The sequence below is a fragment of the Penicillium canariense genome (assembly GCF_028826845.1).
Source record: "Penicillium canariense strain IBT 26290 chromosome Unknown utg000001l_segment0_segment0, whole genome shotgun sequence".
Lineage (NCBI taxonomy): Eukaryota > Fungi > Ascomycota > Eurotiomycetes > Eurotiales > Aspergillaceae > Penicillium > Penicillium canariense.
In genome coordinates this window covers 4,376,886-4,401,458 of record NW_026622728.1, presented here as the reverse complement: position 1 = coordinate 4,401,458, position 24,573 = coordinate 4,376,886, and the positions used below count along the sequence as shown (strand labels likewise).

General features: G+C 51.6%; 9 protein-coding genes across 9 annotated transcripts; 6 read left to right on the top strand and 3 right to left on the bottom strand.

The window, feature by feature from the left end:
* Positions 1 to 89: 89 nt before the first annotated feature.
* N7482_001502 (uncharacterized protein) lies at positions 90 to 1,967 on the bottom strand (the record flags this gene model as incomplete). Its single annotated transcript, XM_056683627.1, has 4 exons — positions 90 to 293; positions 366 to 1,592; positions 1,654 to 1,734; positions 1,788 to 1,967. The coding sequence occupies 4 exons, from the start codon at positions 1,965 to 1,967 to the stop codon at positions 90 to 92; spliced, it is 1,692 nt and encodes a 563-aa protein (XP_056547233.1).
* A 201-nt stretch (positions 1,968 to 2,168) lies between these two features.
* On the top strand, positions 2,169 to 4,153 carry N7482_001501 (Leucine Rich Repeat domain protein; the record flags this gene model as incomplete). The annotated part of the gene is made up of 6 exons (XM_056683626.1): positions 2,169 to 2,258; positions 2,319 to 2,453; positions 2,505 to 2,615; positions 2,673 to 2,797; positions 2,856 to 3,399; positions 3,455 to 4,153. The coding sequence occupies 6 exons, from the start codon at positions 2,169 to 2,171 to the stop codon at positions 4,151 to 4,153; spliced, it is 1,704 nt and encodes a 567-aa protein (XP_056547232.1).
* A 632-nt stretch (positions 4,154 to 4,785) lies between these two features.
* On the bottom strand, positions 4,786 to 6,598 carry N7482_001500 (indoleamine 2,3-dioxygenase family protein; the record flags this gene model as incomplete). Its single annotated transcript, XM_056683625.1, has 5 exons — positions 4,786 to 5,001; positions 5,068 to 5,370; positions 5,445 to 5,605; positions 5,666 to 5,982; positions 6,105 to 6,598. 5 exons carry the CDS (start codon positions 6,596 to 6,598, stop codon positions 4,786 to 4,788), a joined length of 1,491 nt encoding a protein of 496 aa, XP_056547231.1.
* A 1,812-nt stretch (positions 6,599 to 8,410) lies between these two features.
* Positions 8,411 to 8,741, bottom strand: N7482_001499 (protein PET117; the record flags this gene model as incomplete). Its single annotated transcript, XM_056683624.1, has 2 exons — positions 8,411 to 8,587; positions 8,646 to 8,741. 2 exons carry the CDS (start codon positions 8,739 to 8,741, stop codon positions 8,411 to 8,413), a joined length of 273 nt encoding a protein of 90 aa, XP_056547230.1.
* Positions 8,742 to 9,004: 263 nt separating this feature from the next.
* Positions 9,005 to 9,695, top strand: N7482_001498 (uncharacterized protein; the record flags this gene model as incomplete). The annotated part of the gene is made up of 5 exons (XM_056683623.1): positions 9,005 to 9,007; positions 9,073 to 9,111; positions 9,166 to 9,199; positions 9,342 to 9,442; positions 9,525 to 9,695. 5 exons carry the CDS (start codon positions 9,005 to 9,007, stop codon positions 9,693 to 9,695), a joined length of 348 nt encoding a protein of 115 aa, XP_056547229.1.
* A 714-nt stretch (positions 9,696 to 10,409) lies between these two features.
* On the top strand, positions 10,410 to 11,681 carry N7482_001497 (triglyceride lipase; the record flags this gene model as incomplete). Its single annotated transcript, XM_056683622.1, has 8 exons — positions 10,410 to 10,699; positions 10,773 to 10,776; positions 10,833 to 10,834; positions 10,892 to 10,980; positions 11,038 to 11,076; positions 11,138 to 11,267; positions 11,325 to 11,596; positions 11,656 to 11,681. The coding sequence occupies 8 exons, from the start codon at positions 10,410 to 10,412 to the stop codon at positions 11,679 to 11,681; spliced, it is 852 nt and encodes a 283-aa protein (XP_056547228.1).
* A 1,023-nt stretch (positions 11,682 to 12,704) lies between these two features.
* N7482_001496 (arrestin (or S-antigen), N-terminal domain protein) lies at positions 12,705 to 14,796 on the top strand (the record flags this gene model as incomplete). Its single annotated transcript, XM_056683621.1, has 6 exons — positions 12,705 to 12,917; positions 13,005 to 13,118; positions 13,174 to 13,386; positions 13,453 to 14,022; positions 14,084 to 14,289; positions 14,352 to 14,796. 6 exons carry the CDS (start codon positions 12,705 to 12,707, stop codon positions 14,794 to 14,796), a joined length of 1,761 nt encoding a protein of 586 aa, XP_056547227.1.
* Positions 14,797 to 15,647: 851 nt separating this feature from the next.
* On the top strand, positions 15,648 to 19,631 carry N7482_001495 (uncharacterized protein; the record flags this gene model as incomplete). The annotated part of the gene is made up of 3 exons (XM_056683620.1): positions 15,648 to 16,000; positions 16,066 to 18,369; positions 18,422 to 19,631. The coding sequence occupies 3 exons, from the start codon at positions 15,648 to 15,650 to the stop codon at positions 19,629 to 19,631; spliced, it is 3,867 nt and encodes a 1,288-aa protein (XP_056547226.1).
* Positions 19,632 to 20,414: 783 nt separating this feature from the next.
* Positions 20,415 to 22,715, top strand: N7482_001494 (uncharacterized protein; the record flags this gene model as incomplete). The annotated part of the gene is made up of 1 exon (XM_056683619.1): positions 20,415 to 22,715. The coding sequence occupies one exon, from the start codon at positions 20,415 to 20,417 to the stop codon at positions 22,713 to 22,715; it is 2,301 nt and encodes a 766-aa protein (XP_056547225.1).
* Between the last annotated feature and the right edge of the window lie 1,858 nt (positions 22,716 to 24,573).

Here is a 24,573-nt window from a genome sequence, read left to right as displayed (position 1 = left end):
TTTACAATGCTCGCTCATCCAATGTATATGTACAGGGTGCAGATTAAAAGGTAAGGCAAATCCAAATCAAATCCTCATCAGGCAGCTTTTCATCGCGCAACGCGCATGAGATCGTCCAGCTCATCGCTCGTCAGAGTACTCCGTCGCCGATTGCCAGACCGGCTGGACGCCTTTTCTGGCCGGTTTCGCTTTCGCGTCTCGCGCTCTTTGCGCGACTGTTCGGCGAGACGCGCTTCATCTTCGACGACGGCGAGTTTCTGCGAGATGCTCAGTTGCGAGTCTTTGCCGTTGATCTGCGATGGCCAGCGTGTTAGTATTGGACCCACCCCGTTGTTCATTTTCACTCGGTTCTGGATTCTACTCACCTGGCGAGTCGAGTTGGGCTCGACCTTTAGTCGCGAAGGCCGGCGAGTCACAGCATCTGACTTATGCGCTTTGATTTGCAGGGTCTCTTCGTCGTGGGTGCTGGGGGGCTCGCAAGGAGATCCTTGTAGGCCGGGGGTGAATGACACTTTTCGGAGCCGCTTGGGCCTGGCAGCAGCCGCATTGTCGCTGCGCTCCCGCAAAGCTCGATCGGACCGCTCGGGCACTTTGCGGATCTTCGATCGGGTCTGTGGTGGATTCGATGTGTCTGGTTCTGGCGCCCGGTCTTCGGACTCGCCCATTTCTTCCTCTCGTTCCTCCTCCTGCTGATCCTCCAGAATCGGAGAGATGTTACTGCTCTCTAGCCGACTCTGCATACGGGCATCCTCCACGGAGGAGCTGAAACTCAGATCGAGGTTCATGCCGCGCTTCAGCTCTTCCACCCGCACCGAATCACCCCCATCTGCAAGTCGTCGCTGCCACCCATCCATCATGGAAACAGCTTGCTTCCAGCGGTTCTCCATCTTTTCCCAGCCTTCGCGCAGTCGTCCGATTTCCTCGTCTCGGATCTCAACTTCCTCCAGAGGCACAAACGACGGGTTGGTCAATAGTGTCCGCAGGTGATCCAGTACGGTGTCCATGCGGATGGACAGCTCCTCGCATGATGTAGGAAGTGTAGTCACGGCGGAGGATGGCTTCTGCGGCCCGACACTGGCAGTCATTACCGAGGCTTCATCCTCACCATCCTTCTCCTCGCCCTGCGGCAGCCCTTGTAGCTCCTTCAGCGTCGCCACCGTGTTCCGCGCAAGCTCGATCAGCGTGTCGTTCTCGTCGCTGAGGTTCTGGCATAGTTCCGTCAAGAATTCGGTCGTCTCCTGCTGTAGGCTGTATTCAGGCTCGTTGACCCGTTCTCCGCCACTCGCTCGCAATTGCGACCCCTTTGCGGCAGCGTTGATGTTGATGGTAGTGACACTCAGCCCCTCGCGCTTTCCCCGTTGTCGCTCGGCTAGGTGTGACTTGAGTCTCTGCATCTCGAGATCCCGCTTGCGGATGTCGTTGGCACATTGCGCCCGGACCTGTTGAACCGTGGTTTTCATGCGCTGCACTTGTTCCTTGAGTCCGCGAATCGTGGCCTCGGCGCTGGACATATTTAACTTGAGCGCCCGCTCCGAGGCCTCGGCGAGAGCGAGCGATCGGGTTAATTCTGATGCTTTTGTCTTTAATTTTCCCTGTCGAGCAAGATAAAATGAGTCCGCTGTTCCCTTCTGTCGTTGTAAACACTGGACGTACAATTTCCATCGTCTGCTCCGACTCGCTGGCTCGCAACGTCCGAATCGTTGTCGCTAAGCTCTCACGGTGTTCGGCCTCACGCTAAAAAGATCTGTCAGCTAATTTACGCCACGGAATAGCGAGCTGCGACTGACGTCTCTCCTCAAAACCAGATCGTTGACCAGGTTAATCACCCGCGCCATCGTGGCCTCGGCTCCGCCTTCATGGTTGTCGGGATCGGCAAAATCGATCGCCTGGCCACTCTTCAATAGGCCCCGAGCGAGCAGGAGGTTGTTGACATAAGTCGATGCGGCCTGCAAGTTCTGCGCTTCCATGGCGCCCGTTGCTATTGCGTAGAGCTATGGATGATCCAAAGCGGAAGAAAGTAAACATGGGCCATTCCGGCGGGGCAGGGGAGCCAACACCGCAAGGCACGTGCCGATCGCCGAACGCGCTTTGAAGAGAGCGTGGCTCGTCAACACGTCGATAGCAGAATTCGAATTCATCTGTCATGTCACTGTGTGCGATCAGAAACCATGCCTCCTGTAGTCTCAGCCTTGCAACAAAGGGGCCAGAAGCTTTACCAGAAGGGGGACTTCAAAGGCGCGATCGCGGCCTTTGACGAGGTAGCACCATTTCCATTCTAACCTAAACGGGCAGCTAATGCTAATGATCGCTATTCGAAGGCATTGAGGCAGCCCAATGTGGATGTAATTGGTGTCCTGGACAATCGTTCTGCTACTTTTTGCAAGCTGGAACAGTATGACCAAGCACGTCGCGATGCAAAACAAATGATCAAAAAGGCTAAAGATGATGAGCGAGTAAGTGCCCTGCTGCCTGGTTCTATACGATGGAATCTCACCTTGGATCAGGGATACCTACGATGTGCCAAGGTACTTCTCCTCGAGGGAAAGCCAGAAAAGGCCCAGGAGATTTATGCTTATGGCTTGAAAATGCTCCCGAGTGAGCATCCGCGACGGGAGGTTTGTCGCCACAGAAAGTGCTTGTTCAGTTAGAATATACTGATCGTCCACGTTTAGATGCTGCAGCAATTGCATAAGAAATTAGAGGACCGCATGCTCCTCAATCGTCGAGACCCGTTCACCATGCTACCACTCGAAATTGCGGTGCTGGTGGTTCAGCAATTTTCCTTCAAACAGATTGCGTGAGTCCTTGCCGGGTTTCTGACCAATTTCACTGCGATTGCTAATTAGAGTCCGCAGCGGAATTTTACGTGTTTGCAAAGATTGGGAGCGGTTTTTCGGCTCCATGACCAACCTGTGGATGCATATCGACCTCACTGGAGCCCGTGGGAAAGTGTCATGGACGGCAGTCAGGTCATACATTCGGCGCTCAAAGGCAATGCTTACCCATGCCACTATCAAAAACCTAGCCACAACTTCGACACCCAAAACCTTGGAATTCCTGAGCCGTTGCCCACGCCTTGAACATCTTGAGCTCTGGGCGTCCCATGATTGCAAGGACTTCTACCAGAAATTCAAAGGCAGCAAGAGGTTAAAGAGCCTCATCCTCTCCGCAGACTTGCCTGTCTCCCATGACTACTTAGGCAGGCTTTTAGTTGCTCTGCCAAATCTCGAGCGCATCGCGCTGTGGAATGTCAAAAGCTCAAATATGGAGTTCTACAACTCTGGACAGTGGCCCAAGTCCCTTCCAAACCTGAAAAGCATTACGCTGGCCTCAAGACAAAACGTGGCCCAACCAACAACACAGCATATGCCTGTACTATCTGTGCCGGCGCTTATGGAAGTACGTCTTTCCATCCTTGGAGCCTTCTGACCCTGTACTAATGACGCATCTATAGAATAGCGAATCACCTGTATACCCGAATTTGGAAGAATTACGCCTTGACTTCGATCCAGCAGTTCATAGCATATACACCTTCCCCGATGGTCCTGACCGTCATATCCCACCGCTCCGTCGGCTAGAACTACGCGGGAAAACGATCGAGCAGGACTTCTGCGCCATTCTCCCGAGCAGCATCGAACACATCCATGTTCAAGGCGGATCAGCCCGGCGGCCTACATACCTGGAGCTGCGAGAAGGGACGCTTCCGAACCTGCACACACTAATATTCATCGATACGGGGTTCATCACGAACCAAACCCTCCCGGTCTTTCTCAACGACGCCCAAGCTCCGATCCGGACACTGTTTCTCAACGAATGTTTTAACCTAACCATCTATGATCTCGTCGCCATGGTCGAAAGCCAGGAGGTGCCAAACCCCGAGCTGGAGAAGATGGCGGAGCTTAGCCTTACCCACATGCGCGGCGTGGACGATGCCGGTGCACGGCGTCTCTATACGTTGTTTCTAGATCTGAAAGTGCTCAACCTGTCCTACACACAGATCACGGGTGTGACTATCCGTCTTTTCGCTGATGCGCGGGCCTCTGACTCTCGCGACGGTGCTAAACTCGACCGGCTATTTGTCCGAGGCTGTGAAAGCGTCTCCTCGGATGCTGTGGCTTATGGGCGAGAGAGGGGACTGGAAGTGATTACCTGAAATAAAAGGGGTGCGAGACAACAACAAAAACTTGCCTTAGTCGGCACAGTGCGTTCGTGCAGCCATAACTACCAGCAAACGAGGGGCAAAGCACATCGGGTGTCCATTCTGATGCCGGTCTTGATAGGGACTACCAGGTAGTTCTGCTTTTCAGACGCCTGTCTGGCACGGGCCTCTTTGTCTCATCAAAGCAGGGACATCGCACCCGATTTGGTCTCGCTATCCCGGTCAGATCGTCCCCTCGCCCGTTCTTATTCCGATAGCATGAAGGGACAGGCCTTGCGGGTTGGCGGTCAACTGCGAAGCGGGGAAAGACTGAGCATTGGCACTCAATGAAACTTTCACACACACCGACTCCAGCCGGTGGGTGGTGTATCTGCTCGAACACCACAGTTCCATGTTTTCGTGGCCATGCCGTGGAATACAGTCCTGGCGGTGAAGCGGTGTGACTGCAATCATCCTGCTCTCTCTCCGGGCAGCGAAACTTGACCAAACCTACAATTAGAAGAAATATGAAACAATGTCCCAAAGTATACGTAAATCGTGTTAAATTGTATCTACAGTAAACATCATCGGCGTTCTTTTATGTTCAGAAGAGACAAATATGTGAAAAGGGAAGAAAAAAAGAACATCTAAACCCCACGCTCCTGGCACCACCGCTCCACCTCCTTCGCTAACTTGTCCTTCTGATCACGCACAAGCTCCATCATCGGCTCGACCTGTTTCCGATGCGAGGCAATCAGATCCTCCTGGCCGTTCATCGTCGCCGCACCTTCCTTCGGCGCAAGGTAGCGGTCATAGATAGAGACCATCAGGTCCATAACGGCGGATAGCTGGTTGGGCAGCCACTATGCAATCATCGTTAGCTTCTCTTCTCATCATCTTGTACATAGACTCGTGATTCTGGGACTTACCGTCACAATGGGGCTGCCGCCAGTGGCGGTAGGATGCGGCGTGCGGCGGATGATGTACTCTCGCGCGAACAACCAATGGCGCCAGCGGAAGCTGCGCACATGATTCAGTGTCCTCAGGAACAGCACTGCTGTCTCGGAGTCTTGCACAGAGTACTCCTGTACACCAATTTCCTCGGCCTTCTCACGGACGTAGGTCAGGAACTCGCGGTGTGGGAGCGGACGGTAGGCGCGGAACTCGTGGAGGATCTTGGTGAGGGGGGTGGAGGGCATGGGAATTTGACAGAGGTGGTCCAGGAGGGGAATCTATATGGCAGGGGGTAGATGGTTAGTGGGATTTGTGAGGGCATCGGAACACTGAGCTTGGTTGGGGTGCTTACGATGCTGTCGTTGGCGCCGCTCTCGCCGCGGAAGAAGAGCGGCTTGTTGTCTTCGACGCCGTCGTAGATCACGCCGTTCGGGAACATCGATTGCGAGGTGATGCCGAAGATAAAGACGCGGAAGGAGAGGTACTCGGAGGGCTTGGAGTTAGCCCACATGTCTATTAAGATGTCAGTCTAGCTCTAGGTAAATCTGACAGCGTTCGGAGATACGGCCATACCTTCCATGGACGCCTCGATCTTCTCCATGGCTTGCAGGATCTCGCGGAAGCCATCATTGATGTCAGTGCGAGGACCTTGCTGCTCAAGTGTATCAATCACTCTGAGCGCGCCGGAAATGAGTGAGCCAGTCTCCTTGACCATGTCGACGTGGGTCAGGATGAAGCCAGCCTCAGAGCTCTTCGGGTCAAGGCCACGCTCGAAGGCGCGCACCAGGCGCAGGTTAGAGTACTCTTCAAGGCCCTTGGTGTGATCGGTGACGGTGTAGTTAAATAGAGCATAAGAAGCTGCGTAGGACATGAAAGGCGGCAGGTCCAGACTATATATAAGGGTTAGCACATGCTTATACGATGAGACATAAATGCATCTATATCCGGCCATGGTGGACGGGACATAAGAGAGATAAAGGGGGGGAAGGTTAAGAGGGAACAGACGACGTACATCTGAGCGCAACGATACATAGGGCGAGCAACAGACTTCGGCAACACATCCCGACCCAGACCATAGCCCCGGTCCGCGGACGTGCACCAGGACTCCCAGCAAGGCTCGAGCAGGTACGACGAGGCCAGGAAGGTGTAGTCACGAAAGACGGCAGTAATGGTGAAGCGATCCCACTCCCCATCAGTGAGGACAAGCTTCTCAACCTCATCAGTCAGGTCAGGGAGCTCGGCTTCCGTGGCAGGGCCGAGCTCGTAAGTGGCCAGCAGGCCAGGCGTTCCATCAGCCTTGACGACAGGAAGACGTTCGAGCAAGGAGACAAGAGGCTTGAAGACCTCAGGTAGGTCTGTGGGGGCAGTTTGGTAGGGCAGGAAGCCAGATGAGGTGGTGATGGTGAAGGGGTCCAGGGTATGAGACAAGGTTGAAGGGTCATCATGGATATGAGGGAACCGCTTCAGGGTAGCAGGGGAAGGGAAAGGAACTTGAGTCCGAGTCATAATGATGATAGAAGGCTAAGACCAAAAGCTAGTGGTGCAAAGAGATCTTTAGTTCTCGGTAGTGGAAGGCAGAGTGCCTTAGTAAGGGAAGATTTGGGTGTGGAAGGGATATAAAGGCTAAGTCCCAAGGCGAGAAACCAAGTCAGGAACCAAGACACCAGGGGAAACGGGTCAAAAGGATAGGTGAAGAAAACAAGCTTCTTGGGAGATGAAGAGAAAAGCAAAAATAACGGGCATTGAGGCGGGAAAGGAGCGCGTTCTTATAATAGTCAAAGGCCGGTATCAATTCCGGCCTCTTGTCCACCATTACGAAAGATAACACAACTTAGCGTGGATCCTGTGACACCGGGCATTAGAGTGGGTTCAGATAGTTTGAACAGTTCCGAGGTGAATTGAGGGCACCTATACCTATACTTCAGGTCGAAATAAGATGTTTTGTCCTCATCTTGTCTATCCAGATGCTCTATACAAACGCCCAGCAAAGAAGGGCAGCGAGTGGTCACGGGGACGCGCTAAGCCCGTTCCAGCAGTGGACAAGGGAGCCGCGCAATCCCTCTTTTACGACAGTAGGGGCTTACTCAGAGTAGAAGCGTTGCAGATCCAACCTATGGACTCCTTCCGATTAGAAATTCGCCACCAGCCCTGCAGAGTAAGATCAATAGGAGTCGTTTTCCTTCGAGCAGGTCATCCCTGTACCTCTATATTCCACCCTATGCCAAGCCTGGAGGCCGAAATCCCGCATGCTGATTCGCCGATAACACCATTTTAGACTTTCTTAGTGCCCGGAGGCCGGAATTCAGCCGGCCTCCGATAATAACCGGCCTTTGTTAGGTGTCGGCCCGATTTTATATACAGTGGGCCGTTCATTAGTATTTCGAACATAGTACTTCCGCCCACTAGCAGAAACATAAATGGGGCATGTAGCATGTTCCAAATACTAATGAACGCTGACTGTACTTCTTTCAGACTGTACGATAGGTGGTTTCGATGATTTATGGACATGATTACCGTGAATCGGGGTTTTAGTCTATTTAGCCTGTTTTCAGGAGCATATAGATGATATAACCCTTGTCTACTTCACCTATTGCAGTGTCAGGTGTGATGTAAAGGTTGTCGCCATTACTAGATGTCGCGAAAATAATAACTAGTCCATTCATATACGCCTAGGTAAGATATAAAAAAGATATCTTATATAATTTATGTACAAGTGATTGTCATAGATGAGGCAAAGTGTCTTGGTAGCCTATTGGTCAGTTTAACTTTTAACAGGCAATGTACGGATTAGAAACCCGCCGGGATATTTTTGTAATTAGAACAGCCAGGCAAACAAAGCATGAGCTTATCAATTCTTACTTGCTTCCTCTAGTCTTATTCTACCATTCTGGTTGAGATAGACTGCTGTCCATTCATCTACCCTTTCACGTAAGGGCTTCATTGTTTGACTCAAGATAAGCGTGAATACGCAGTGTGGGCATTTAGCGTAAGGAAATTTTATTACGCATGCCTTTGAATACTTCTCCTTTAAAGAATACCTTATGGCATCATTATTTTACAGCATTGGTTGGCAAGTAGAGACGAGTTCATGATTGGAATATAATACATCAGGGTATATCGTACACGGCCCCAACTTTATACAATAACTTATACATTTCCAAGGAATTCAAACTTCCTAGATGTTTCGGTAAGCGCTTACTTGGCCATTGGAAGCAGTTCTCTCAGCAAAGTAGGGACCCACCAAGTATGCACTCAAGGCTAACCGGGATCACGGAGCGAAGAAGATTCGAGATTCGACAAGCCGCAATCCACACCTTGTTATAATGACCCCGTACTTGTATTTGTGCCGGTCGGGTTCGCATTGTCGGTTGTGCTGTGAACGGTCTGGAGCTTGAGATATTCCTCCTCAAGGCGCTTTTGCATCTCGAACTCGGCTTGTCGCTCTTGACGGATACGTTGCTTTTCCATGTCTCGTTCCACTCCCCTGTGCATAGCCTATAAAATCAATCAAAAGTTAGCATGCTTTCAGGTGAGACTTAAGTTTTGCACGTACCGCCCTGTCTTGCTCTTGAGCCCAATGCACAAAGCAGACAATGCCTGCGGTACCCAGGCCGGTGGCGGCCAGGGTCAGCTTCGATGCGCGAGACATGGGAAATTGGGCGACAAGAATATGCACAAGGGCAACGGAAAAGTCTCTAATGGTTGATGAGGCAAGCCTGGACCTCTTGATTAGCCAAAACTGCGCGGAGGATTACCGGTTCATCGGGGCGGAGGGGGCTGGCAGTACACTTCCCCACCGCCTTGGGGGGCCATGCGTGGCTGATCGAGCTCGGAGCTCCGGTCCCTCGTCGCTCCATTATCGTTCCCCCGTCACCTCTATACACCACCTTTTAAGAGGGATCGCGGGCAAATATGGTGAGTTTATATTTCCAGAGAAATTTGGGGTGTTTCTCCCATGCTGATTGATGTCCGTTGAATAGTCGGCTCAGAACTCCGCGGGCATTCAGACCCTCCTCGACGTAGGTGTCACCGGCAGGCTGACCACCGATCAAGTGTGCTAATCCTGCTTGCAGGCCGAGAGAGAGGCTCAGAAGATTGTGCAGCAATGTAAGTGACTCACATATACTCGTCTCTTGCCACTGGGTTCCGCCCGATACTGACATGCTCGATCATCTACAGCCCGAGAATGTACGAGATTGAGAGTTCCCCGATAGACGTGCGCTCACAACCTGACATTCTCTTACTACAGATCGCACAAAGCGGATAAGAGACGCAAAGGCGGAGGCTCAGAAAGAAATTGAAGAGTACCGCAACCAGAAGGAGGAAGAATACAAGAAGTTCGAGGCCGAGGTGAGATTCGATACCCCGGATGCCAGTGCATGTGCCATCGTGGATAAAAGAAAATCCTACTAATTCACTTGTGTTTCCTCAGCACTCCAGCGGATTCAAGAAGGCGGAAGAAGATGCCAGCAAGGAGGCTGAGGAGAAGCTGAAGGAGATCCAGGCCGCTGGCAAGAAGCATGGCGACAAGGTTGTGGAAGACCTGATCAAGGCGACGACCGATGTGAAGCCCGAGGTGCCCGAGAAGATTGTGCAGGTTTAGAGATGAATATATCGGATTCTTTGTTCTCCTTTACTTCGAATGTTGCCAGAAAGATGCGCTTTCGCGGCTGTTCATCGATATCCAATCTTCGAGAAATACGATTATATCTTTTACTAGGCTAAGTCTATGGCTTGCTCTATGCAGGTCCAGATTCGATATTTCGCTTGATCGAAACGTAGATGTACCCATCTATCCATGGTCGAGTTGTACATGCCGCTCGATGTTGCAGGGGCACCATTGGTAGGAATTGGACACTAGATAGAAGTGTTACTCCTTCATTTCCCGACCTCATATCAGAGAAGTATACCGTTAAGTTATAAAATTGAACTAGAAATAAAAGCTAGATAGACCCCAACCAGTGCCGACAAGCACTACGTAATTACCTTGGTTAGACTAGGTTGACTGTCCAGTTACCCCGGATGGCAGCCTGAGGCACGCGCGAATGTTTCCCTGTTGCGTCATCTCCGAGTAGCTGCAACTGCGTCGCGCAGATGAGAACGCGATGGGATATGCGGCTGCTATCTCAGGAATAGCCAGGAGACCACTGGCCTGGCATTTCTCCCGTCAGAAAAGCCACATTCCAACACGTCGAGCGTATCACCTGTCCCAACGCAACCAGAATTCCATCCTCGAGCCGCGCTTGGAGGACCATGGCCGAGTAATCCACGATCAGTACTCGGTTCTCCGAGACCGATACGGTTCGCAACATTCCAAATGCTCCCACATGCATTGAAGATAGCTAACCTCATATTCTGCGCCACAGACGCCCCAAAACATCCTGTCGTCCTAGCCCATGGCCTCCTCGGCTTTGATGAACTGCGGCTTGTCGGCCGCTACTTCCCGGGCGTTCAATACTGGCGCGGAATCAAGGAAGCGCTGTCAGCGCAAGGAATCGAGGTTATCACAGCCACGGTGCCGCCGTCGGGTTCCATTGAAGAGCGTGCAGAGGAGCTGGCGCGGGATATTGAAGTTGGGGCGCGGGGGAAGGATGTCAATATCATTGCGTATGTGGGTTTCATGAGATCTGATAAGCAGGGCACGGAGCTGACATTCGGAGCGAGCTATGCATAGACATAGTATGGTAAGCTGCATTCTAATCTGCTGATTGAAATCGATCTGGTGCTAATGTGGGCTTAGGGGTGAGATATCGTCACCAAATGCCTTTTTAAGCTAAATTCTAACGACGAGTCGTAAAGTGGCCTTGATTCCAGATACATGATCAGCCGTCTCCAACCGCAGAAATTCAAAGTGTTATCACTCACCACTATTGCGACACCACATCGCGGTATGAAAGTACAGTCCCGTGGGCTTTGGTGACAGACGCTGATCACGCTCACAACAGGTTCCGCTGTTGCTGACTACTGTTTCGACCAAATCGGAGGTACAGTGACCTCGCCATTCAAACATCAATCTTGGAATCTTAAACTCATTTGTGAATGCAGCCGACCGCCTGCCTCAGATCTACTATACCCTGAACAAGCTGAATGTCGAGACGGGCGCCTTTGCACAGCTTACCAGGAAGTATATGTCCGAGACATTCAACCCGAATACACCAGACATAGATGATGTCCGGTAAGGGTCCATGGAGTTTGACCCCAGGATTTGCAGCTAACTCCTCTACGCAACTAGGTACTTCTCCTATGGGGCCGCTGTCCAGCCCAGCATATGGTCTGTTTTCCGCCTCTCTCACCGGATCCTCGCTGAAGCAGAAGGTCCCAATGACGGACTTGTCAGCGTGGCTAGCAGTCACTGGGGTGGCGAAGAGGGCTACAAGGGGACGCTGGTGGGCGTCAGCCATCTCGACCTAATCAATTGGACGAATCGGCTGAAGTGGCTCGCAGCGGAAGTGACGGGCAACCCGCGGAAGTTTAACGCCATTGCATTTTATTTGGACATCGCAGGTATGAAGAATTCATATTCTGGTTCATTCTGCGGATCTTAACATTTTCTTGCTGGATAGATATGTTGGCGAAGGAGGGCCTTTGAATGGTGGTTATGGTTAGTGGGATAGATCTGAAGATACCCAGCATAGTTATTTCCACGCAGCTTCTTTGTTGATATTCGATAGGTAAGACGGTACAAAATGAAACCAATCTTGAATCATTTTCATTGTTCACGGTGGGGGCACGATTCACGTGAAGATGGAGAACTATTGATAATATCAATCGAGCAAGGATCGCCTCTAAGCTGCGATGCACAGGCCAAATCTCGCCCCGCGAATGGCGGTATTCAATCCCACTGATGCTATTAACTCGACACATTGAAGTTTCTATTTACGTTCAGGATGCATGCGACTGCATGATAGTCTATTAGTTGATGTTGAAGCGAGGCGCAATCACCCATATCGCAGCTGAAATGCCGGTAGAACGAGGCATTGGCTGGGCCGAAATTCTGGTGCCTAGAGCCCGGAAGCAACCAGCCGGCATGCTTTCCCTGTCATCTGGAACATTCCAAAGCGTATCCAGGTCTCGTTAAGGAAAAAAGAATTTACCTAGGTTCATACAACCTTGCTTTTCTCCCATGTCTTTGAATACCACACTATACGGGGCACTAGGCTAGAATTGGATCAGACAACTAATTACATTTCGTATCTTTAGGGATGGACCCCCTAAGACCCATGGATAAAGGGAAAGGTGGCTTAGTGGCTTCAAGGAGGCGCAGCTCCAGCTTAAAATCCTGAAAACTAGCCTTGCTAGGCATCCTCAGAGAGGGTCAACGGGAATTGTGGTTAAGTTAACTAGGGAGTTGCCCAGTCAGATCAGTTGTTGCGTCGGTTGATCCGCCGAGGGGCCCCAAAAAACGTCATTCCCGGCTCCTTGCTTTTAATCCGCATTCCTCCCCCCGTCTGACATCTCACTTCAACACCATTTCGTGCTCCACTCCTCACTCGCCAAAGGGGACCGATTTTCGCCGCAACCCGTTCCAGACATCCGAACCCATCGATTGTCACTCCAAACCCGATCGACGGCGGAGCAAAACCGGAGACTCCGGGCCCGGGCCCTCGCCGCCATGTCCGCAACAATCTTCCTTGACAGCCGGCACACGCACTATACCAATCTCGACTTCCTTTCAGGCAAGGTCGTGCTGCAGCTGCCCACCGAAGCTGCAATTGGAGGGATCCAGGTCAAGCTGGAGGGCGTGAGCCGTACCCGGCTTGCTGGTCCTCGCTATCCACACAATGTCAACTCGGACAAGAAACGGACGGAGCTGGAGGTTCACAAGGTGAGAGACAACTGGGGACCGTAGCATCAGTACTGCTACAACTTCAGTACCACCATAGCATGGAATGGTTGCTGATTAGGCCGACAGATCTTATACAAGGTTGCGACCGTCTTCCCCACGGCGGCTGTTATGCAAACCGGCTCACCAGCGGCCTCGTACACCTTTGCAGCCGGATCATATGAATATCCTTTCCACTTCAAGGTTGGTTGTCTGGTCCTATGCATGCCTTCCGGGGGCCCTCGTAACCTTCTAATAGTTCCCCTTCAACAATGCTTGCAGCACTACCAACAGCATGCGCACCAACCTTGTCACTACTGGGCTGAAAGTGGAGATGGCCCGCGACACCACCCGACATGTCAAGAAAACCCTGCCCCCATCCCTGACCGGGTTTCCTGGTATGGCCGAAATTGAGTATTTTGTGAAGGCCACAATAATCAGGCCTCAGTTCTATAAAGAGAATATCCGCGCGGTAAGTTCATTCTGAAATAAGAACCTTTCATGGCTGCCCCACCAGCTCGACTGACGTATGTGCTAGATTGTGCCTTTGAAATTCCTGCCTATTGAGCCCCCAAGGACTGGAAATCTTAATGAGGAAACATACGCCCGGCGACAACACCAATTCTCGAAGATCCAAAATGCTCCACAGAAGAAGAGCATCTTCAATCGGTCTACAAATCCATTCCGAGAGATAGACACAGAGCCTCCACGAGTCTCTGTCGAGGCCCGGCTTCCAAATCCCTCGATTCTCACCTGCAACGAGCCAGTCCCGCTTCGCCTTATGGCTAAAAAAATGACTGATTCGCCGGAAACCATTTTCTTGCAGATGCTGCAGATTGAACTCGTGTCTTACACTAAGATTCTCGCGCATGACCTCGCACGACAGGAAAATGGCTCATGGGTCGTTATGAGTCGTAGCAATATGGGCCTGGCATTGGGACAACCAGGAGATGCGGTGGGCACTGAATGGAACATCGACTCGCAGTTGTGGAGTACCCTACCACTTCCTAACTCAGTCGCGCCATCGTTCGAGACATGTAATATTGAGAGAACCTATGAGCTGGAAGTACGAATTGGACTGACTCACGGCACTCCTGGAAATATGAAGGTAGGCTTCAATCATCAAGCTTTGATCTACGACAATCTGGGCTAACATCATTTCGCCATAGCCTCAACTGATCGTTCTTCCCCTGCGAATGCCAGTCAAGGTCTACTCTGGAATTGCACCCCCTCAGGCTCTCCTGGATGCTATGGCGGCTGCGGCGTTACAATCATCGCCTTCCAAACCAACATCTCAGCCCTCCTGGCCCACCTCTAATGAGACCGGCAGACCTCCAATGCCCCCCGACCTAGTACTGGACCCGTGCCTGCTGAAGTAGGTGCGGTCTATGACGATGCACCACCCAGCTATGAGGATGCAATGGCCGAGAATCTTAGCCCAGTAGATGGACCACGCCGCGAGTATCACCCACCAGACGCCTCTTCCTCCCAGCGAGCAATGGAATCTGGAGCTGATGCCAAATCCCCAGTCCGATCGGGAAAGGCCCGTGAGGATGGTTCTGCGGCTGAGTGTCCTGTGGCTCTCCCCAGCCGAGAGGGCCGTTCTTCCTCGGAGTCCTTTGACATGCTGCCTACTACCCCGCCCGAGTCTAATTCCGGATCCCCTCCTGCGTCGCCCGTGAGACGCTCCCCGAGTATGATGAAGGTCCCCGGGAAGCCTACAGACGAAGAAAGTCCCCCGCAATACCAGCGTGTCGCGGAGAGCCAGCTTCAGCCTTCAAATGCTGTCGAGCGACGACCTTCACAGAACAACCTGCGACCCATGAATCTGGGCGTTCCTACCCGGAAGCCAGTTCCGCAAAGCTCGAGCAGACAGCGGTAAAGTTGGTCACTGTGTCACCAACTATCAGTAGGGTTACCGTGCTTGAGTTTGCGTTGTCAGGTCATCCACCATCGAGGGCTGCCATTCAATTCCAGAGACCGCACAAGTGGGAAATACGGAGCCCTGGTCCCTGGACTCTTCCAGGTTCAATTATCCATACCCCCATTCACACATACGGGTTGGCCCTATTGGCCCACCCATCATCACGCTCATCATTACCACCAACTGCATTGCTTGATACCCCCTGTCATTATCATATCCTGAAAGACTACTTTTTCTGTCGCTTGGAGGCTTTTGCATTCATAGCGAGCTGGGTAGCCGGTTTGATTTCCTGGTTTAACAAAACTGAATTGTAATATGCCGTGCGCTATTATTCTGCACTAAGGGATTGACGTATATTAAATATTCAATTTCAAATATCTTTAGCTACCTAATTGCCAATGCATTCACTTCTAACTAAATCTCACTGTACATCCATTATTTCCCACATTACCCATTGCAGGGGTAGCCTTTGTATAGTTGGTTGACAGCGTCGATCTTGTGCCTGAGGCGCTACACCAAATGTGGTTAGCGCTCCTCCACACCGCGAGCTCTTCGGAGCTGCACGTTTTCCTGATTCACCGAGTCTCTCACAGCGCCCGTATGGCAGGGCCACGACCATTTCGCACCGCCTCAGAATTTGAAACGTGATCGCAAATTCTCGGTACAGAAATACCCCACAGGACAACAGCTCTACCTAGCCTCCTGCCGACGCTGGAAAACAGCACGCGCGAACTCAAAGTCGCAACTCCAATCAAGATATCTCTTCGTTATCCCATCGTCTCAATGGTCTAGCTCTCACTCGCTGCACCATGCGCCTTCACCTGATTATTTCCCGCCACGGCCTGCCGGCCACGCGCATTCTGTGGACGACAACCTCCTCGCCTTCTGCGCAAGGAGAATATGGTACGCAGAGCGCGGCCTCAGCGTCGATGGTTGCATCGTCGAGGACGCCGAATATTGCCTTTGCGAATGGCGGATATACTGTCGCGCAGCTTCTGGAGGATGTGAATGAGGTTGTGCCGCTAGAGACGGAACCCACCATGTTCGATCCAGAGTTCAGTGGTCAGTGGGGATTGGAAGACTATGTGGTTGAAGTCGCTGGGTCCGAATGTCTGCATTTCATGGAGGTGGATGGATTACTGAGGGATGGGGACGAGGTTGTGTAAGATGACCCCGTATTCCTCTTTGTTGCAATTGCGCGTGGATTACTGACGGTGCGCATTCCAGTATTCGAGCGCTTCAGCTGGCGGACCTCCGAGCAAGACGGCTGTGTGGTCGTCACCAGATTACAAGCGATGGCAAGCATCTCATTGATGGTGTGCCCTTCGGCATGCCTTTCTTCAACCGAACTTCCTCGAACCGACCTGCGATTACCATTCCCCCACGAAAGAAGCGGCGGACCATGTTCCCCGGCTGGGACCACGGCCCAGCCTTTGGGTACGAATTTGCAAATGAAAATGCCCATGCTGATGCCGACGAAGAGGGCGATGGGGAATGGTTGCCTCCAGGTGACACTGGTTTCGGAAAGGAGCTCTCGATCTTGCCCCCGGAGCACGAAGTGTCTGACATGGGGACTGTAATCAGACACCCTGTCAATTACTCAGGAGACACAGACAGCGAGGCAGATGGGTCTGAGCCTGAGGATGATGAGCTCGAGAGTGAGCTCAAGGCTCTGAAAGAAGACTTTGAAGAGCCTGCATCGCAATTCATCGATATTCGTACCCAGGGTCAAGTCGCTCCTGGCCCTGCGCTACGTTCTAGCTCTGTGGCTAAGCGACCATTGTCAGCAGATACCCAGCGCCGATCATCGTTGGTTGGTGCATCTTCTCTGTCCAGCAAGCGGTCCCGCGGCGATGACTCCTCGCCGAGAGCGTCAAAGGCCGTGAGATTCAACAAGGGCGAACAAGGCGTTCCCGAAATTCCCGAATTACTGCAACCGAAAGTCAGCAGGGCTAAATCATCTGACTCAGACGTGGGTTTATCGTCTCCCTCATCGGCCAGCGAGTCAAGCGAGGCATCTAGCGAGGAAGAAGACGACGACTCGTCGGAAGGGGCATCGTCTGATTCGTCATCCTCTGACTCGGAAGATTCCAGTTCAGAAGATGATAGCTCCGAGTCTGAAGACGATGAGGTTGACCTGCCTTCGCAGAAAACATCCCAGCCCGCTATTGTGAACCCCCCTGGTGAAGGATCAACCCGTACCAAGAAAAGCAACCAGCGCTTCAAACTGCGGCGCCGTCTCTCCAAGCTGAAAGAACTCGGTGTGCTCCCAGAGACAGCCGACTTTGCGACACTCCGTGCCTGGGAAGAGGAAAACGGAGGTTGGCATGTCCCTGACGAGACAAGCATCATGTCTGCCACATTGACAAAGGCACAGAAGAAGGAACAGGAGCAACGTGAATTCGAAGCCAGGCGACAGAAGCTGCTTCGAGATCTCGCCGCTGGCGGTGTTGATATCGAAGGGACTTCGGAGAAAGAAAACGTGCCTCCTCCTCAGCAACCTACCGCGACCGAACAAGCCGTCCCTAAAGAGAGTCCAACGGGTGAACTGGATGACATGCAGCAGTCTACTCGGCGTACTCTTGATGTTGCAAGCTCTCGGAGGCTCCTTTTTGGGTCTTTGGGCGTACGTATGCCACGGACTAAAGAGGACGAAGAAGCTACAAGGAGAAAGCTAGCTGCTAAGGCTAGTGTGGTCCACTCTCGCAGGAAAACAGCAGAAAAACAGCCAACCGAAGAAGAGGAAGAAGAGAGCGATGAAGATGAGGATTGGGAAAGCAAGCTCGTCATCAAGGCTATAGAGTGTATCCATGATGATATCGAGCTCAGCGCCCCGCCATTCCCATTCCAGCAGCGCTGGGATGAGGATGCAGACGCACTGATCCGGCAACGGAAGGGCTGGGGCAAGAAGCGCAAGCGCAAGCAGAGAATTCAGGTCTATAATGGAGATGAAGAGGGCGAGTATGAGGAGGCGGATGGCTATGACGCCTATGAGGACAACATGCACCTCAACTACAACGACGAATGGCCTACAGCTGAGGACAATACTGCCAATGTGACAGACTATGAGGAAGCTACCGCTCCTGTGGTCGACGACCTGCCTGATCTCCCGAGTGATCTGAATTCTGTTGCGGACCTTCTCGAATGTGAAGCCAAAGTCGGGGCCATCATCGCTTTCCGGCAATTGGACATGTCCAAGGCTACAAATTGGCAGCCCCAAATGTCTGGATACCGCGTTGCCGAGGTTCACGATGTTCTTGGCAACGGGAGTATCAACGTTCGACTAGCAATGCGCGACCGACGACCCAAGGCAGACGTTGATCCAGAAGATGATGAGCCCCGCGAATATAGCGGATTTGAGATGCCCGGGATGGACGACGAAGACGAAGAGGACGATGGTTTCCGTGAGGTTGCTTTTGCGGAACTCAGCGATCCCAAGCTACTGCGACCTGCACCCTGGGTCGTTGACGACGAGTCCGATAGCAATGGCACGAGGGGGAAAGACAAGAACAAAGCTAAAGAAGGTAGCACGTCAGTGAATTAATCGTTGGTATGTTGTTGCATGCGCTCACCTTGTTCAAAGTGTCTCTGTAGTCGAGGACTCCATGCCGAACGCCCAGCTGGCCTCGCCTCCTCCACCTGTCGGAATGGATCTCGATGAAACCACCTTCGTCAGCCTAGATGACAACACCTTTGTCACTCTCGTTACCGCGGCCAGCCGTCCTCAGTCCCCGAACGAGTCTCCAGCGAGAGCTTCTGATGTTCCATCTAGACGAACGCCTGGTGGTGTGCCGCTTCCACACACACGGGGAAGAGATGCGGATGATGATCACAGCGATACGCCTGCCGTTCCTTCGCCCTCTTTCTCCGGTTTCCATTCTGCACGGTCGTCGCCAGGGGCGCGACTTGGCTCACGTTTCAGCGAGATTGGAGAGAGCAATCTTGATGGTCACACTCTCATTGGAGATCAGGCCATGCTGGCTGTGGACAATTCTATTCAAGATCTATCAACGCTGTCCTTTCTATCTGCGAATCAATCGTTTTCGGATATGCAGCAAAGCGCACAGCACGATCCCCAGGCCGTGGATGAATCATTCCTCTCCGGCGCCAATGACTCTCTTCTGTCTGTGGTGCACAATCCAATCGAGCGTGTATCAGCAAAGTCTTCGCCTGCTCGGAGTGTCATTGCAGCGAGCCATAATAGTTCACGAAAAGAAGGACCACCGCAGACGCCAGTGTCACAAGAAAATATTCTGGATATGCTACGGAGTGGCTGGCTAGAGCCAGACAACACCGACCAAGACAGAGACGAGGCCGACGAGGATCTCAATGATCCAGAGGATCACGATAGCGTGATTCACAGCGAACAGAGCCTCCGTCTCTCCCCGCAACCATCTTCCAACCCTCCAACAAGCGCACAGCAAGAACCACACTCTCTGCTTAACCCGAGTACAGATTATCAGCTCGAGCATGACTCGCCCGCGGCAGCAACCCGTTCCAAACGCCTTGCTCCAACCTCCGCTTCACAACCCAATCAATCACAAACCTCCGATATTATTGACCTTACCCAAAGCCCTCTTCCAGACCTCAGCCAGGACACTCATGGCTCAGAACACAGCCAGTCCAGGTGGGAGTCCCAGCCGAATGGCGACGAGCATACCCTTCCTCAGTCCTCGGGACGGAAGACCCGCAAGTCTACGGGGAAAATCCAGCACATGTCGGAGGTAATCATCAGTCCGCAGGCAAGCCAGAAGAAGGATAAGAAGAAGAAGCGCTCGTCACGAAAGTTCTAGGTTGAACTCCTACTTGGTGAATACGTTTATCACACTCTCTGATGCTTGTTTCGGGATCGGTGACCCAAAACCCTTACATTTGTGTTTAATACAGCCCATAGGTTTCCATTTTCTTTGTATCTATCAGATCGGCGTTACGGCCATGAACATCCAATATCATTGATTCTTGCCTTGTCGACCATCAGGCTTTGTAGCAGCCGCGTATCGGCCGAACAGGCAGGAAACGCCTGTCTGGACAGGGGATGACCTTCAATAGGCCTCCCCCCTGATTTCTATATCGCCATCAATCCGATCAGTTGATCATCCTATTGGACATCTCCCTTACTAGCCGATACCAATAGTGCATACTCCGACATTATTCACCGCGGTCAGTATGTTTTGTATGGTAAACCGGGTTCACTCGGAATACCCGGTAACATGCCAATCCTAGCCCCTGAGGCTATGAGACGCTCTCAACAGCGATCTCCAGGATAGTTCTTCAATCAATCAATTCTGTCAATTGGTTCCTTCAGTACTATTGTATACGGATATCCTGTGATCCGACAGATTCAAGCTTTTCCAACAGAAACAAGGCCAATCAAACCGTCCCTGGGTGCACCTCATAAACCAACGGAAAAGAAACGGCGCTAACGGAGCTCCACCAGTCCCATCAGGCGCCAAGGGCGCTCGGTTGGGAGAGTACGCTAAGCTTTTAGCCGCAGTCGGTATTGCCGCTAAAGAAATGACCAGGATAATAATGGGAGCCACGGGCTCAGGGGTTTTTGGGATGACAACACTCGAAAAATGGAGGCAGTGCGAGATTCGGTGCCTCTCCAGAGGCTCTCGCAAAGCAGCGAAGATCGCGCGGGCGATGATCGTATACCAGAGTATGATGGACGCGACTCGGCATCCTCAACATCAGGCGCTACCCCGATGCACGATGAGGAGCTCCCATCCTATAGCCAGGTTCGCTCGACTGGCCAGATCATAGGAAGGGGTCACAGCACGCTGCTTCATCGCTCCGCATGGGTGACTCTTATCACCATCATCTATGTGACCCTGGCTATCTATGCATGGACCATGACGGTGGTACTTTCGTACCACCCGATCAAGGCCAAGTCGTGGGGATATAATATCGCCAATGCGATATACGAGCAGGAGGAGTCGAAAATCGACTTTGCGCGATCTGCGAGGATTTATCGCTCTGCGCGCACACTCCAATCCATCGTTCAGGTCGCCACACTCCCCTGGATCACCGCCGTATGCGCGAGTGCCGCTGTGATCTACACGCAGAACCAGAAAAATACGGGACTTCGATTGCGCCAGGTCACCACTTTGGCCGATCGAAGGTGGGATGACCCCTCTTTGTACTTGTCATTGGCCCAGGGCCGGTGGAAACAGCACGGCAGCGCATTGCTGTGGGTCGCGATGATCATTTACATATTTGGTGCTATCACATATCCCATCCAGTCGCTCTTCCTCACCACACAAACCATCAAGATTCCAACCGAGCCCAGCAACCGAGCAAAGCTCAATGATTTCAACACCGCAGATTATCAGTATATTGTCGAAATCGCAGCTGGCCTTGATATGCTTCAGACCCGGAGTGCCCTCAGCCAGGCCGATGGCCATACCTACTACCCTAACATATGGAGTAACAACAGCGGGGTGCAATTTATCACGCTCAACGAATTGTCCTCTGAGACGTTCTATTCTCAGCTACCCAATGGATTCAACACAGGACTGCTGCGTCAATTCGCACCGCGTGTGAATTCGACAGCTTCATCCGAAACCATCCTCGCAGACCAGTTCCCGACCAACTGCAGCACCGAGGCTGGCGCCCTTTACCTCGACTATCAGACTACATACACAGACCGTAAATCTACATACATATCCGAAATCTCCAACCACAGCTACTACGGCCTCATCGCCTGTATGCCAGCAAGCAGCACCAAATCCCGGTGGCAAATGACGCGCAATCGGCAAGACTTCACCGAAGTCCTCTACCTCAACCTGACGGGCTCAGACATCGCCACCTCGTCTTCAGACGCCGCGGAGTATCTCTACAAAATTACCGTGAGCACCACATCCGGCTACTTCGAGCTCCCCAACTACATGAACAACAACACCCCGGGCCCCCTCCTCGAATCCGACCCCGAGGACCTCTGCGACGAAAAATGCATGAACCAATCCAGCCGGGACTCGTGGCAAACGTGGAACTATAAGTACGCTCGCCGCTCCACCACAACAAACACATCCACCCTCGAAGCCGGCTCGTTATCCCCCCTCAACACAACCTACAAAGGCCCCCTCCTAATGACCGCCCTCGCAACCTTCGGCCCCAACTCATTTATCGACACCTTCCCAGCTTCATACGCCGCCATCGAAGCAGAAAGCAAAGCCACCAGCTCCATAGCAACGGAACTCTCAGACGCCTGCATCGCCAATCCGCCTCTGTCAAACCTCCTCCTCGACACATCGGAAGGCGAATCCCTGTGCGTCTACGCTGACATCTGGTACGGCGAATGGTACCCTGCAGGCTCGAGTATCTCCCAATGGCTGTCGTGGTTCACCAACTACGCCGACAGGCTCCCGACCGCCTTCACGGCGGCGGCGTATCTATCCAACGCGCAGCTGCTCGCCACGATCCCAGGGAGCTGGTACGTGTACCAGGATCTCGGGGAGAATATGGAGATCCCGTCTATCTCCCTGACGGGAATTATTGTCGTCTCTGTCCTGATGGGCGTGTATTTGCTTCCGCTGCTGGCACTGAGCCTGTACGCGGGGTACTTTGCGCGGTGGACGGGGCGGCTGGATTCGTTTGCTATGTTGCGGTTTGGGGCGTTTGCGGGGGATAAGGTCTTTCCGATGCTTGTTGGGCGGAAGGCGGATTCTGTTGCCGAGCTGGATGAGATGTCGGGTGTTGTGAGGGATGTGGCGAGGGCTGGGGCTGAGAATGAGGTGATTCCGATTGGGAGGTTGGGGTTTGGGGAGGGGAGGAAGTTGAAGAGTAAGAGGAGGTATGAGTGTTTTAAGGGGGATGATGAGCCGTTGAATCCGCAGGAGTTTCAGAGAGTCCAGTGGAGGGTGCACCATAGAGGGTGATGGAATACGATCATTTAGCGGATTTTGGTTAACTATAATTAATTTGTGGGACGGTGTGTTGATTGCAAATAGCGAAAGAACGATAGTACAGAATACTTTTGAGGTTGCAAGAGATGGCATAACATATCGTAGAAGAAGCCGGTAGATCATACTGTAGATCAGTATTTTACATGGGCACTTCCAGACGGTCACCATCCTATAGACTATCAGCCTCATTCCCCATGGCAAATATCGGCATCACACAAACTATACGGTGTATGTATGTACTGTTAAACCAGAATTCCATACGAAAATATAAGAAAAGTACAGTAGGCGATGAATAAGCCCGTTTTTAGTGGTAAGTTGTAAGTTACCACTCGACATATATAGTTACAGTATTTCGATAGGAGTCAAGGCAACTTAATACAGTAATAAGGTGCCGCGATTCAGCTGAGAGGGCCCGTGCGATTGTCGCCCGACGCTAAAGCGGTGATGGCCGACCTCGGAATGGCCTCTTGGGCCGATACAACGGCCCCTTCAAATATCCGAGTAATCGACATCCTTGGTAAGCAGTCACTTGTTCTTCCACCAGCCAACACACGTATTTTCGCGCTCTCTGGTTACCCCACAAGCATTAGACCATAAGCCTTGTCATGTCATAACTGGGAATGATAGGGTAGGACAATATGACAGAATGGGCTGATTCTGTATGGGCTAGTATGAAAGATGTCCAATGGGACGAGAGATAATTGATCAGATTGATGATGATAGAAGATCAGGGGGATCGCCTGTTGAATAGCTATCCCCTGGCTGTACGGACGTATTTCTGTCCGTGCGGCCGATACTCGGCTGTTACAAAGCCTGAGTTTCTCTGTAAGCTAGTATTACATACAAAAATATAAGAAACCTAGGCGCTTGATGAATAAGCCCGTTCTTAGTGGTAAGTTACCACTCTATATATTTCGACATACCCCCTTAGCAAGCGGCTAATTTCGCCCAATCTGTGCGTAGCCTATCTTATCTAGGTGTGCGAAGCTTCTAATAGCCGTTTAATATCCTCTAGACCTATTAAACGAACGAATTTAGTGTATTTTTACCTAGGCAGTAGCTTAGTAAGCCTATCGGCTACTATATCGCCTATTAGTACCTACTACACTAGTATTCTACCGGCCTGAACTTCCTAACGAAGCCAGTAGTAGTAGATATCGACGTAACGAAGCTTAGTGCGTAGTTAAGGTGTTTCCTTAGTTAATAGACTAATAGTCTACTAGTTATCGTATTTTAAGGCGACGGGTTAACTTAGTAGGTAATTAATCGCTTTAAATAAGCGAGTCTATATATATAGCGATCTCCCTGCCGATAAGATCGCTAATAATTTAGCTTCGGTAGTGCTAGTAGTAACGGTCGTCTATTTAGAAGCCTTCTAATTAACCGGTCTACTATATATTATATAGATATATCCCTCCGAGCTCTTCCGGTTATAGTTATTAGCGAAGGATATATTACTAAAGATCTATACCTCCGCTATCTCTCTGTGTAGTTCGGACGGATACGAGGGTGTATAGTATATAATAGCCCTAGATTTTATCTAGTAGAGGTAGGAGATAACTCGATCGATAGCGTAGAGGTATTTAGGCCTAGGGTTCGTTAGAAACTAAGCTAGACCTCTAGTAGCTTTAGCTACGTCTGGTCGACTGATTATAGTAGTATATTAGGTAGATCTAACCTTCTGTTAGTATTAATAAATCTACTCTAGTGTAGCTATACTATTATATAGCTTTATCGTCGTCTCGGGGAGGGGGGTATCGTACCTACGGCTCTCGGTAAGATAATATCGGTTAGCTATTAAAGAGATATAGGAATCTTAATATAGCTAAAG